At 32.4% G+C, this 13,873-nt stretch overlaps 5 protein-coding genes across 6 annotated transcripts in view; 2 read left to right on the top strand and 3 right to left on the bottom strand.

Annotated features, from left to right (window-relative positions):
• LOC109599624 (heterogeneous nuclear ribonucleoprotein R) overlaps positions 1–9,364 on the bottom strand; it is a 53,736-nt gene extending 44,372 nt beyond the window's left edge. The window contains exon 1 of the mRNA XM_020015637.2: positions 9,252–9,364. Coding sequence (XP_019871196.2) covers positions 9,252–9,264 — 13 coding nt within the window. The 5' untranslated portion in view covers positions 9,265–9,364. The remainder of the gene's footprint in view (positions 1–9,251) is intronic.
• LOC109599623 (uncharacterized) lies at positions 3,613–8,151 on the top strand. The gene is made up of 6 exons (XM_020015636.2): positions 3,613–4,765; positions 5,553–5,682; positions 5,737–5,902; positions 5,960–6,788; positions 6,842–6,959; positions 7,017–8,151. The coding sequence occupies exons 1-6, from the start codon at positions 3,873–3,875 to the stop codon at positions 7,275–7,277; spliced, it is 2,397 nt and encodes a 798-aa protein (XP_019871195.2). The 5' UTR covers positions 3,613–3,872; the 3' UTR covers positions 7,278–8,151.
• Positions 9,365–9,698: 334 nt separating the features above from the next.
• On the bottom strand, positions 9,699–10,406 carry LOC109599638 (mitochondrial pyruvate carrier 1). Its single transcript, XM_020015651.2, has 3 exons — positions 10,203–10,406; positions 10,050–10,150; positions 9,699–9,997 (listed from the first exon to the last, which is right to left on the bottom strand). Exons 1-3 carry the CDS (start codon positions 10,265–10,267, stop codon positions 9,849–9,851), a joined length of 315 nt encoding a protein of 104 aa, XP_019871210.1. The 5' UTR covers positions 10,268–10,406; the 3' UTR covers positions 9,699–9,848.
• Positions 10,337–12,606, top strand: LOC109599636 (polycomb protein EED). Of its 2 annotated transcripts, XM_020015648.2 has the most exons (6): positions 10,337–10,443; positions 10,730–10,813; positions 10,868–11,010; positions 11,350–11,821; positions 11,880–12,272; positions 12,335–12,606. In XM_020015648.2, the coding sequence occupies exons 2-6, from the start codon at positions 10,739–10,741 to the stop codon at positions 12,533–12,535; spliced, it is 1,284 nt and encodes a 427-aa protein (XP_019871207.1). In that variant the 5' UTR covers positions 10,337–10,443; positions 10,730–10,738; the 3' UTR covers positions 12,536–12,606. The 2 variants fall into 2 exon arrangements, with proteins under 2 accessions (XP_019871207.1, XP_019871206.1); XM_020015647.2 differs by lacking the exon at positions 10,337–10,443 and having other exon boundaries at positions 10,619–10,813.
• Positions 12,595–13,777, bottom strand: LOC109599637 (protein NDUFAF4 homolog). Its single transcript, XM_020015650.2, has 4 exons — positions 13,415–13,777; positions 13,279–13,364; positions 13,011–13,230; positions 12,595–12,807 (listed from the first exon to the last, which is right to left on the bottom strand). Exons 1-4 carry the CDS (start codon positions 13,557–13,559, stop codon positions 12,653–12,655), a joined length of 606 nt encoding a protein of 201 aa, XP_019871209.1. The 5' UTR covers positions 13,560–13,777; the 3' UTR covers positions 12,595–12,652.
• Between the last annotated feature and the right edge of the window lie 96 nt (positions 13,778–13,873).

Raw genomic sequence — 13,873 nt, 5'->3', positions numbered from 1 at the left:
ATCTAAATTGCGCTTCCCTAAAAATAGCGAATCGGTCGTGAGAGAATCTGCATCTCTCACGGGTGTTTCGCGCCCATAGCTCGGTGCGGTTTCATTATTTTTTCTCTGCGTTTTTTTTTTTCTCTCTCCATCGGACCCCGTCCCGTCTGCACGGAGCGGATATTTTCCTTTAAAAAGTCGAACAATTGTCGATTGTATCTACACAATACATCTTCCAACACCTGTTTCCTCTGAGTAAACGCTGCCGTATAAAAATAAAAAATGGTAAATTTTTACATCACCAGTTCAACACATGTTCACAAGTTCAGTTACCAACTGCAAAAAGAGAATACATAAAAGTGTCGCGTTTTTTTCTTTTAACTCCTGCGTCGAAACCCCCGGCAGACTTTATGCCACTTTCCCTCGTGTGTGTGTGTCGTAACAGCATGTGCGTTAATTTTTTATATTGTTTGCACGGCGAAAATTGACGCGATGTCTGGCCGGGCATTGCGGTCGTTTATTTATATCCGCGATGCATATTAAAATTTTCGTAATGAGACGCGTTGATAACGGCCGATAAACGGAAATTTCCTGCGCTGACACACTTTTTGGGAATGCATACATTTTTGTAAAACAATAGAGAAACGTACAGATTTTTTCGCTCAATACTAAGATATTATGTGAATTAAATAAAATGTGTTAGTTAATAAATAAAATAAATAAATTTAGTACAACTACATATTTAAGTGATGAATTTTTGGTTGAAGTATAAAACTGTAATTAATATCAATCCAGGTACAGGTGTATTTGATTGAATTATTGGAATTCATAAATTTTGTATATTTGTTATATTTATTATTATTAATCAACATTAAAATATTCTGGGAACGAAATAGTGTGTAGTGTATAAATTAAAGTAGTAGAAAATACATTATTCAAAACTACAGGGTAATAATTGTACTAAAAAATAAATATTTAATCATTTTAATATTAAAGTGATGCATTTTGATATAAAAAAATATAATGAATATCATACCAGAATTATCAAAATTAGAATTTAATAAAATAAATAAAAATTATCATAATTAAATTAATAAATATTAAGAATATATTCTAAATAATTGCAAGAATATCCAACATTCAGAATTTTTTATTAAAAACAATGATATTAAAGAATTTGTCGAATACTTTCGAAATATTCTGTTGAGATTATTTTAACCACGATATTAAAACATTTGCAAGTCCTTGCAGCCTAATTTCAATTCTTTAAACATTTGTTATAACAAAATTTAATTCATTAACAATTTTACAGTAAATTACTATTTGAAGCAAGATTTGTGATTTCATCTAATTATCTTAAAATAAAATATGCACACATTATATGCACATATCCATTTAACATGGATTTTAAGAAATAACATCATATCTCAAAAGATAAATATTAAAATCTATCATTCTTACAAAAATAAATAAAAAAGTATTTGAATATGATAGTTACGATGATACCTCTCTCTTAAATAATCTAAAAATAGGAGTATCAACTCGAAAAAAATATATTTATTTATTGAATTTAATTGTTATTTAATTTATTTCTGTTTCTATATATATTTTAAAGAGGAAATAACTGACTTTATTTTAAGACGGAGGCATATAATATAATATACATAAAAATTTAATTGGTACATTTAAACGAATACTTGAAACAAGAATCAAATGACATAATAACATAAGATTATCTTAATTTAAAATAACTTACTTTAAAACAACAATTGAAATTATGACAATTCAAATAAACCATGGCAATTTAGAACAGCAACACACATTACTTACATTAATATAAGCTTTAACTTTAATTTTAGTACTGTAATGTTTATTGTTTTTTCATTTATTGTTATTTATATCTAATCTAAATTTATTCTTTAAAAAAATGCGTACTCTTTTATTTTTTCATGAATAAAATTATATTAACTTTTTACCTTATGGTATTTCATTGCTCTCTGTACATTTGAATACATTAGCTAGAAGTCTTCTGTTTTTTATAATTATTTGATCATTGGTCAAAGTGAAATTGTACGAAAAATTATATACAATTCAGTTGCTAAAGTAATGACCACTACTAATTATAATAGTTTTATTGATTTTATATTTATTTATTTAAATATAAGACTTTCTATTAATATCATTAAATATTATTACTTATAAAATATTAAGATCTTAAAGATTTTATTTAAGGATGTTAAATGTTCAATTAAAATTATTACACCAAAAACAACATAATACTAACGGCATATAATTAAAAATAAATTTATTAAAGTTATATCTCACTACCGTACGAGCGCCTCCGTTCTCTACTAGTACTAATGATACAAAACATTCAACTATGTTCTGTCAAGTCCAACCGCGGGGCTACATACAGAGTCCTCTGGTGACTCACTTTGCCCTGGGGAAGGTCCCCGGATCTTTGGTAGAAAGTACCGTCAGGTTTTCTGATAAGTCATGGATGACGTCGCTCAAGATGGGTTATTCGGCGGGCGATATGTCCTTGATGTTGGTCATAGCAAAGAGATGTTTGGAATCTCTCCGTTTCGGCGGAGGGACAACTCAACGGGGCCCACTCTGATGGAACGTTTTTTTTTTCTTTTTTAACATATAAAATTAGTACTACTCAATACTTCGGGTGTGGCCCGAAAAATGGTTTTTACAATAAAAAATATTAAAACAATTCAAACGTTGTATTAAATTCATTCAATATAATTTTACGTGTGATTTGTATCATACAAAGAAATCAAATATTATAATGAAACATTATACTTAAGTTCCTTAATGTAATCAAATGTAATAGTAATTTGATATATCTAAATTATAAAATATGATCTGGCTAAATTAAATATTGTCTTTTTAATAGTATTGTAGATGACCCCCATTATTTTTTACATTATATTATCTACATAATATTAATTTTTAGACCTAGAGAAAACACAAATTTACACAGTTTAATCTACTCAATTAAATTTCCAGAATTACCCCAGTACAAGGAAATAATCAAAATATATTAAGTTCGATTAACGATAGCAAAATTCTTAATGATATTTATATATTATATGACAATTCAAAACAAATATTAATAATCTAATAACCATTGCTTATTTGGTAATATCTGCAATGTAAAATATACGTAGGTACAGTAGTAACCAGTCAAATAGTACAAAATTTTAAATTAAACCATTTGTAATTATTTTTAAGTTGTATTATTTAGTAAATATATATTTTTGAAATGTCTCCTATTTCTGTGACCATCCACATTGCGCATTTATTTTGTTTAATATTTTATTCACATAGAAATTGATTCAGGTACAAAATGCGCATTTCCTAATTAACATAAAATAGTAAAGTGAGTTATTTATTTGAATATCACTTAATACATTTACAAATATTTAAAAAGTTTGAGTTAAAAATAAATAAAAACAAATCAAATGTACTTAGTCCTGATGTATCAATCGGTGTATTATTTCAAATAAATTAAAACCCCATGGGTCTCCATATTATATTACACTGACAAAAAACTATAAAATAATTTATTTTCATACAATTAAAACGTAGGCAACCCGGTGCGCACTTATATGAACGTTATTTGCCTACAAACAATTCAAAACACCAGCCACTTGTTGACTGTTGTCTTCGACGCCCAATCGCCCACACAGGTGACCCCACCAATTTTGATGACTGTACCTGCGATTTGAGTTGATTGTTGGGTGGGCTGGGCGCGTTTGTAACCTAAGAAATTCATCATCGATCAAAACAAACACGAAAATCTCTTTTACTTTGCGGAAGTTCGCGGAATGTTATAGTGGCAGTCGGTGCGGCACCGAGGGTGCAGATATTTACGAGACAAAATGTGGTGGTTTTACGTATTTGCGGTCTGTTTGGCCGCGGTGGGTGTGAACGGCCAGTACGAATGGCAGCAAAGGGACCCTTTCGACGAAGTCAGCAGGGCCATGAGAAAAATAAACAAGGATAATTGCGAAATTCAACATCTCGAAGAACTTTATTTGCCCGAAAATGCCGTATCACATTTGCCCGACATCAAAGACGTTAACGTGAATCCAGTGTTCCCCAACAGGACGCAGCTATTGCACCTGCACAACATGGCCCTAAACAGGGCGTTTTTCTGGAGCTACATCCTCCAAAGTAGGTTCATCAGACCCGCAATCAACGACACGTACGACCCTGGAATGATGTACTATTTGCTTTCAACGGTCGCAGACGTATCTACGAATATGCACGTAAACGCTAGTGCGGTATATTTTTCCCCCAACATGTCCTATTCCTCTTCATACAGAGGATTCTTCAACAAAACTTTCCCGAGATTTGCACCCAGGACTTTCAGAGCTGATGACTTTAACGACCCCATTCATCTAGAACGGATATCAACCCTAAACACATTCACTGTACATGACCTAGGTGCCATAAAGCCAGACACAAGCAATGACTACACTTCTGACTACTACAGGATAAATGAGTGGTACAAGAAGTGGCTACCAGACAATGTTATAGGCCGGCATGATACCAAAACCACCTACCAAGTGGAGATTCGATATGCCAATAACACAAATGAAACTTATACATTCCATGGGCCTCCCGGTGCCGACGAAAATCCGGGACCAGTCAAATGGACCAGGCCATATTTTGACTGTGGCAGATCCAACCGATGGTTGGTGGCTGCTGTTGTTCCCATTGCTGATATATACCCAAGACACACTGGTTTTAGACATATAGAATACCCTACGTAAGTAAGTGTTTATGCATAATAAATAAATATTTGAACATGCCATATTCATATATCATGTTTTATATATATTATGTATAACATTCCACACATAACTACATAAAAATTGTAGACAATGTAGATATGAAAGAATTCCTTATTTCCAAATTCCAAGAAATTTAGGTTGATGATGAAACATTTACTCATTTAATAAATTATATTTTGTTAAACTTAATTGTCACTCAGATATAAAAAGATTTGTACCTAAAATGACTATTTTATTAAATCATTATTTGCTATATTGAATAAACCCCATCTGAACCCATCAAATATAATTTAAAGTCAATTATTATTCGTCCCGGTTACTGAAAAGTTAAGTACCTATTATGGGAAATGTCATTTACTCAAAAAGTTACATTTTATTACTGTAAACACTATTGTTGTGGTCTATTACCTGAGAAATTCAGGCCATGTACCTAATGACGTAATAATGAAAATGCAATTTCTTTGTAGCCGTGCGTGACTAGAGAAGGAACAATGCAATTTATGGGGTTGACTCTCCCCTTCAACGACACGCAAAGGAAAAGTTGCAACTATTTTAAGTAATTAGGTCATTTCATTTTGCTGTAAATACAAAGGAAACAATGGAGAATTCAATTCTAAATCATATTTATGCAATAAATAAATCTCAATTTATTATATTAATTTATATTTGTAAAAGATTATAAACGCAAGATGTGAAATATTGATGATTGACTGATATTTCTGAAAAAAAAGTTTTGTTTTTAACATATTATATTAATTATAGATATACTGCAGTATCTGTTGTTGAAATGGACTTTGAAAGGATAGATATAAATCAGTGTCCTCGAGGAATGGGTAACATAGGACCAAACATGTTTGCGGATACGGCTCGATGTAAAAAGGAAACAACCGAGGTACTCACGTGATAATATTTCAAACTTCTATAAACTAATCATATTTCTGTTCAGTGCGAACCTTTACATGGCTGGGGATTTCGAAGAGGAGCCTATCAGTGTCGTTGTCGACCTGGATATCGACTGCCCCTACAAGTTAGACGACCTTATCTTGGAGAAATAGTGGAAAGAGCCACGGCGGAACAATACTACAACGGCTTTGACTGCATGAAAATAGGATGTAAGTTCAACTAATATAACTAAAGTCTAAGGATTTATTGTGACTTTTTCTTCTCAGGGATTCAAAAGATGCCGGTACAGTGGGAGAAGTCTCAGCCCTATTTGCGAAATTTGGTGCTGGACAGACACAGGGAATATTTGAACGCTCCATACGGACCTCAGTCAATGCGCCAACCGAAAATCAACATCCACCGAGTGCTCGACTTCATTTTGAACATGAACAAAGACAAGTGCAAGGAGTACAAACCTGAGGATCTTCGCCTAGACGGTGGTGTCATGTTCGGAGCCGAAGAGTTTTTCCAAAACGAGGCGAAAATGGCTTTGCGTCTAGCCAACTTCATCAGTGCCTTTTTGCAAGTCTCCGATCCCAAAGAGGTGTATTCGGGTAAACGAGTGGCCGATAAACCTCTAACGGAGGATCAAATGATCGGTGAGACGCTGGCCATCGTCCTCGGCAACAGCAGAGTGTGGTCGGCGGGTACGTACTGGGACAGAAACAAGTTCACCAATCGTACGTTGTTCGCACCATACGCATACAAGAAGATACTCAGTCCGCGAAAACTGAACGTGGAAGATCTTGCACGTTTGAACAAATCCGAGGAAGTGTATCTGAATAAGGAGTGGTTTAGGTTTTTGAAACAAAGGTGGGCCTCCAATTTTGATAATTTAGAAAAGTTCTACATGAAGATTAGATTGCGTTTCAACGAGACCGGCGAAAATACAATGAAATTTGAGCACTTCCCCAATTATTACCGCGGCGCAAAACTTGAGCACGGATATTGGACCGCCCCGTACTACGATTGCCATGGGAAGGTGCCCATGTGGAAGATCAAATATGTGGCACCGTTTTTCGGGTGGGACAGTCTCAAAGTGAAGTTGGAATTCAAGTAAGTAATTATTGAACATAGTAATTCCAAAAATTAAACGGTGAATTTTTTAGGGGCGTGGTGGCTGTTACAATGGATATGTTAAAATTGGACATAAATCAGTGCGCAGATAAATACTACGTTCCCAATATGTTTAAGGATACTAATAAATGCGACGCCAAAACATCATATGTAAATTCAAAATTAATTTTTCATCTTAATCCTAAATTAAATATGTTGTTTTTTCAGTGTGTTCCAATTTTGGGTCGAGGTTTTGAATCAGGAGGATACAAATGCGAATGTAAACAAGGTTTTGAGTATCCATTTGAGGATCAAATTACTTACTATGATGGTCAGTTGGTAGAGGCTGAATTCAGCAATTTGGTAGACAACAATGAGACCCGTTTTAACATGTTCAAATGCCGCCTGGCTGGTGCTGGCGGCATTCAGGCGAGCATTTTTACTATTTTACTGATGTTATTTCTTAGTTTTGGTTTTTACGGTAGATAAATCGATTTACATAGTTTTATAGAATTTATACGGAATACCAAATTATTTTACAAGAAGCCTTGTGAATATTTTATCTCAAAGACTAACTTAAAATGTATGTTTCAAAGGCCAAATCAGATATTAACAGTAAGCACAAACTTACATTGAATATGCCGTCCACATTTTTATACAAATATTTTTTAATGATATAGGTGATATATATTTACTGATATTAATTTCGTCCATAAATTTGTTGTAAATTATATTGTATCGTACTATAGGCCGAGATGCAATTTTATTTTATATGGAATTTATGTATATAAATTGTTGTGTTCATCCAAAAATTATATATAAGAATTTATGTAGAAATTGTACCATATAACTGGATAAATTTCTGGTGCAAAGTACAAAATAGTATTACTAGTTCTCTACTTTTATGTTATTCTGAAAGTAATTTCTAATTGAAAACATATATCTGATATTAATCAAGAATTTTATTAACACACTATAGGCGGGTAGCAAAATAGTCTAAACTAAGTTGTTGAATGATAACAAAAAATAAGAGATAATTCTTTCAGTTCCGTATGTAAACCAATAGAGTAAAATTATCTCACCCCGCTTTTAAAGTAAGTACATTCTAAAAGGTAAAAATTACCCGGCCCTTTAACAATCAACAGTTCTCGAGACGGGTATTTTTACCCGACCCGCTTATAGTGTGTTAATATTATCAGTCTTAAAGATTTTGATTAAATTTTATGCCGTCCATTTTCTACCTTTTTATATATGTGTTATGTAATTACAGTGTATAAATATTGTTTTTACTATGTTTAAAAACTCATATTAGATATGTATGTGAATATGTTTTAATAAAGTCAAAGTGAATGTTGATTATAAATGTAGATCTGTTATTTAAAACAAACTATGCAACTCAACATTGGAACTATTAATATACTTAAATAAGAAAAGCATGATATATTTGTAAAATTTCTAATCAACTTATTCAAATATAAAGAATTTTTCCCCAGTTTAAATACAAGAGTTTAATATATTATTTTATGCTATTTTTTATCATTATATTGTTACATGGTGTTGTGTATTTGAACTTATGAATCTCCGAGGATATATAATTATAAAAATCATAACTTATTTCATTTATCGCAGGAAAATATTCACAATATCAATGTGTAGATAATATTTACGTATACAATGCAGTAATAATGTTCAATGTTCATAATAATAAATATTTAGTAAGAACGAATTCAGTGTAACAAAAAATATATTTATGTAAATATTAAAATTATATTTGAAAAACAGAAAAAAATACATTTTATTTAAGGGACATATCTAATGTAATGGTCTATAAAAATGGTGATTTTTGGGAATTTGTTTAAAGAAAACTGCATTATGTTTTCAAATTTAGAGGATACATTTGTGTATAAATAATGAATACACAGTGAAATTTTTAAATGAAAACATATAATTTTTGGCGTTATCTACCAAGTCACCAAAATAAAAAAGGTCCACCTTTACCTTTTTATTGTGATTGTGATTGGTTAAAAGAATTGAAATTTAGCAAAATGACAGAATTTTGAAAAGAAGTGTCATTTGAGTAACAATTGCACCAAATTTTAAAATATATGAATTTTCACTTATTAAAACCCAAAGAATAACACTGGTAGGCTCGGCAGCAAACATAACGTTTTGTCCTTACAAAACGTTATGTTTGCTGCATGGTTGTGGTGTATAGTATATTATATTAAACGAATATTTCCACTTAGGTGTCACTGGAATTTTTAGTATCTTTATGTCTTTTATAATGAATTTAATAAATAATATAATATAAAAACTTAATATGAATAATTAAATAAAATAATTTTCCAACCAAAAATGTCAACTTCATTTCAATATTTGTCATAAAAATATTTTTACGAAATTTCTCATTAAATTAAGCACCAACACGAAATATACCAAAGGAATTATTTAAAATGTACTTACAATATCTATACATGCTGCAATTTACTCCAAGAGACTACACTGCCACTTTCGAATTCACACCCTTCCAAAAACTCCCAATTATCTAAATGAACTAAACTTCAACTGTTTTGTTGACAGAACGACGGCACTCGTCAAATTTTGAAGATTAATGTCACACCACGGAAATATAAGCTTGAATATAAAGTAGAATTAAAACAAGGCATAAGTGTAGAATAAGAAAAATTAACGAATATATTATACAAAATTTAAGAAACGCTTTCATTTAGCACAGTTTGCCAAATTATCATCTTAGCCTTCTTGTTTTAAATTTTAAAAATCTGTTTTTAGTTTATTAACAAACATTAGATATTCAAATTTCGAATATAATGAAGTTGTTATCTCGGACGTAATCGGCGATTTATTTAAAGGCGCTTGACCTTGAAGTAAATTATGAATAAAATAATGCTATTAATATAGAAAATAAAATTTTATTATATAATAAATATATAATATAAAATGTATATTTTTCAAAATGGAATAAGAGATATACATTTGTTGCACTTAAAATAGTTGTTGGCCCCTGCCTCAAAAATTGTACTACATATACAAATCACGATATTAATTTTTATTGGGGTTGTAATATAAGTATCTGCATAATTGTATTGCTTGTGCAGAAGCATTTGTCAAGTGACAACTGAACAGTAACAAATTCCTTGGTTGTACTCTCAATGCAAACCTCATGAACATGCATGAGTATAATGTCAATGCTGAAACAATAAAAATGAATAAATAAATGACCAAGTATACAAAATTACATACCGAAGGTCATTTTAGGACTGATGTATTTTGGATCCTTGCCCATGTCAGCAATAGCCGCCAAAGGTATACCCCAGTTAGCCAATGGTCCCCAAAAATGGGTACTAAAAGAAAATTGTTTTTTTAATTAATGGTAATAAAAATTAATTGACTTACCTCATAAAATAGTCTCTCATTTCTTTTGACTTCAAAGAGTCAACAACTTTTTTTCCTAAACTCATTTTGTCGGATTTAAAAAAACTGGTGCAACAAACGAATCTCCTAACTTATAACCACGGTTGTACTTGTAGCATTTATGTATGTGATTGTATTATTTACAAAGTGAACTTAAAGAACTTTTGAAAGTGACATTTACGCAACAATTTTGACATGAAATGATTTGATATGTGATTGGCAAGTAAGTATTGTGTTGGTAACGTGGCATGTTGAATTTTCCACAATATTATATTTTATAATCGCTCCTTTATGTGTGTGTATGTTGTAAGTTTTTGCATAAATAATTTACTTAAATACAATTAAAAACAAAATTAAATAAAAAAATGCACAGTAGGGTATTTTTGATTTCAAGGTTGGTACTGCTCAGACCTAACCTTTTTTTGAAGCCCGCCTTTCGTTTATTTGTATTATACACATTTTGTTTTGTTTGTTTTGTTTTGTGTTTTTACATTGTTGTTGACTCGTAGTTATTAACCATGAAAGAAAAAAACAAATCCTTAACAAACGATACATCTAACTCAAACGTAACCGATGCTTCCGGCGATGAAGGGGTAAAATAACAATAAAAAATTGTATTAAAAAATTTGCAACGAAATTTTCTGTAGGACGAAACATCCAGTGTAGGAAGCACTTCCACAACTGATAACACATCCAGAAGTGCAACACCAACAAACAGATTAAGAAGAAGGAAAAGAGGAAAGAAGCGATTAAGTGTGCAGAAAACATTGAAACCCATCTATAAATTTGTGTAAGAGATTTAGTAGTGGTAATTAATTTTCCAAATTTTAAGAGCTAGTCAGTCAGTCATAACTTCTACATTTGTAAGTCTGGTACTCATACATTTAAAAACAATCAATCAATGTTAAATCAAGATCAGGATTATGGTTATATTGGCACTAATTTCACAATTTAGGTTCCCTATTATATGAAAAATTTGTTTTACATTTTGTCAACTACTGTATAACAATGCTTGTGTATTTTTTAACTTACTTTTAACTTTTGTTGTAACTGTTAGAATAGAACCATTTCGAATGTTAACTAGAAGCAAAGTAGCAGAGTCTACACCACCTCCACTTTTTGTTTTTAGTTGTAGCATTAAAGAAGACCATGGGCAACCATTATTTGGAGTCCAGTTTAATCACCATTTAAAAGAGGGACAGCCGATGATTTTCGCGGCTGTGGGCAGCAATCGTGTTACTGTTTACGAATGTCCTGAAGGCGGTGGCATCAAGCTACTCCAGTGCTATGCTGATCCGGATTTGGATGAGAACTTTTACACTTGCGCTTGGTCCTATGAAGTGGAATCCGGGAAACCATTGCTGGCAGTGGCAGGTTCCAGAGGTGTGGTCAGGATTTTGAATCCGGCGACCATGAGTGGTATTAGACACTACATTGGACATGGACATGCAATCAATGAATTGAAGTTCCATCCTAGAGATCCGAATTTGTTGTTGAGCGTGTCCAAAGATCATTCATTGAGACTGTGGAACATAAAGAGTGATGTTTGCATAGCGATATTCGGCGGAGTGGAGGGGCACAGAGACGAAGTTCTCAGCGCTGTAAGAATGTTGAAGTAGTGTAACTGGAGACAAGTATTTAATTAAATTGATCTTTCAGGATTTCGACCTAGTCGGTAACAGAATAATGTCCTGCGGGATGGATCATTCGCTAAAGCTTTGGCGATTGGATAAGGATGAAATGCGAGACGCCATCAAACAATCCTACAACTGGAATTCAAATCGAAACTCGCGACCATTCGACTCTTTAAAGGAACATTTTCCAGACTTTTCAACACGTGATATCCATCGAAACTACGTGGACTGTGTCCGGTGGTTCGGTGATTTCGTGTTGAGTAAGTCCTGTGAAAATTGCATCGTGTGCTGGAAACCGGGCCGATTGGAAGATGATAATCTGAGAAAAGGGGAGACCAGTTCTACTGTCATCCACCGATTTGAATACAAAGAATGCGAGATTTGGTTTGTGAGGTTTACCATGGACTTTTGGCAGAAGGTAGGTGTTACATAGCCCCCAAAATTCAAAATATGTAGTTTTAAACTTGACGGATTTTTTAGATTCTTGCGTTAGGAAATCAGACAGGAAAAGTATTTGTATGGGATTTGGACGTTCCCGATCCTGCTCAGGCGCGTTGTTACACTTTACAACATCCCCGTTGCGTGACGGCAATTCGACAAACTAGTCTCAGTCGCAATTCTAACATTTTACTTTGCGTGTGTGATGACGGGACTATTTGGAGATGGGATAAGACTGCATGAGTTTTAATATTTATAAGAATTATTTTATAATCTAGAGTTAGGTTAGTCAATAAACCATATTTAAATTAAAATTACGTTTTTATTTACACACTAAACTAATCAACAATAACAATAATCTCAACTATCTTTCTTTTCAGGTCCTGGTCCAATTTCTTTTCTTATCTCTTTTATAATAGATATTGTAGGTTTACCAGGTCCAGCAAATTTTGCTTTTGGATTCCTAACTTCAGGAATATACATTTCTAATACTCTAAAGTATTTCAATACGTTTTCTGAAAAAACAAACATTAATAATGCAAAATGTATATCATTTATTAGAAGATTTTAGTTGATTTGATAATTTTAATTATCATAATAATGAAGATATTAAAATATTTTTTATATGAAATTAATGGTATTTTTTGATAAATTTATAATTTATTTTATGTAATTTTAATAATTTTCCCAATTTAAAATATATATGTTCTTTACTTACTGACAGTTTCTTCAGACAATGAGTGCTCTGTTGCAATAGTTTTGGCTGTAACACTCTGTGGGTCTGCCTGATGATTGGTAATGAATTGAAGGGCATTACGTAATGTTATTTTCCCTAGTGGAACTCTAGTGGGCTCAGTGAATCCGAACTCCCCCGGTTCCACGGCGCCCCTGTATTGAGGCAGAGGCCTCTCTGGATTCTCTGGCACTTTAGGATTTTCCTAAAACACTCAGTAAGCCTGGGACTTTCCAAGGAAGTGTGAACTTACATGTTGGGAAATTACATACACATCTTTTAAATGCTTGTCTAAATTTGCGTGTTTCTTTAAACTCTCCTGATACACGTCCGGATATTCTATAAAGAACAACGTTAAGAAGTTGTTGCAACTAGGTGCGGGGTAATACCTTTCATCAATCGATCTAAACTAATTTCGTCGGCTTTGTGTTTAGGTGCCGGCTTGGGTTTCGGCTGGGAAATCACTTTGTGTGCTCTACTTTCCACGTTGAAATTTCTCAACGGGTTTTTGATTGTTGACATCACTTTCCCCATGTTGGCCGACTAAATATTTTAGGTTATGTTTACGTAAAATATGAGAGACTGATAAAAAAGCAATCCAATTTGAATAGGATTGCTATGAATGATTAACTTTTTTATGGCGATTTATCAAATACGGTCATTTTGTAGGAAAACCACGCCTCTGCATACCGGATTCGTCTTTTTACGAAAATAAATTAAAAGAACGAGAAAGAACCATTTTTTATTAAAAAACTTTAAATATTTGAGAGCAGTAGCGCACCTCAGATTTTTGTCTAACGATATCAATAACAGACATTCATCATTATTTACTAAAAGAGCTCTTAGAA

The sequence above is a fragment of the Aethina tumida genome, chromosome 3 (assembly GCF_024364675.1).
Source record: "Aethina tumida isolate Nest 87 chromosome 3, icAetTumi1.1, whole genome shotgun sequence".
Taxonomy (NCBI): Eukaryota; Metazoa; Arthropoda; class Insecta; order Coleoptera; family Nitidulidae; genus Aethina; species Aethina tumida.
Note: the sequence above shows the minus strand (reverse complement) of the source record. Positions and strands in the feature narration are given on the sequence as shown.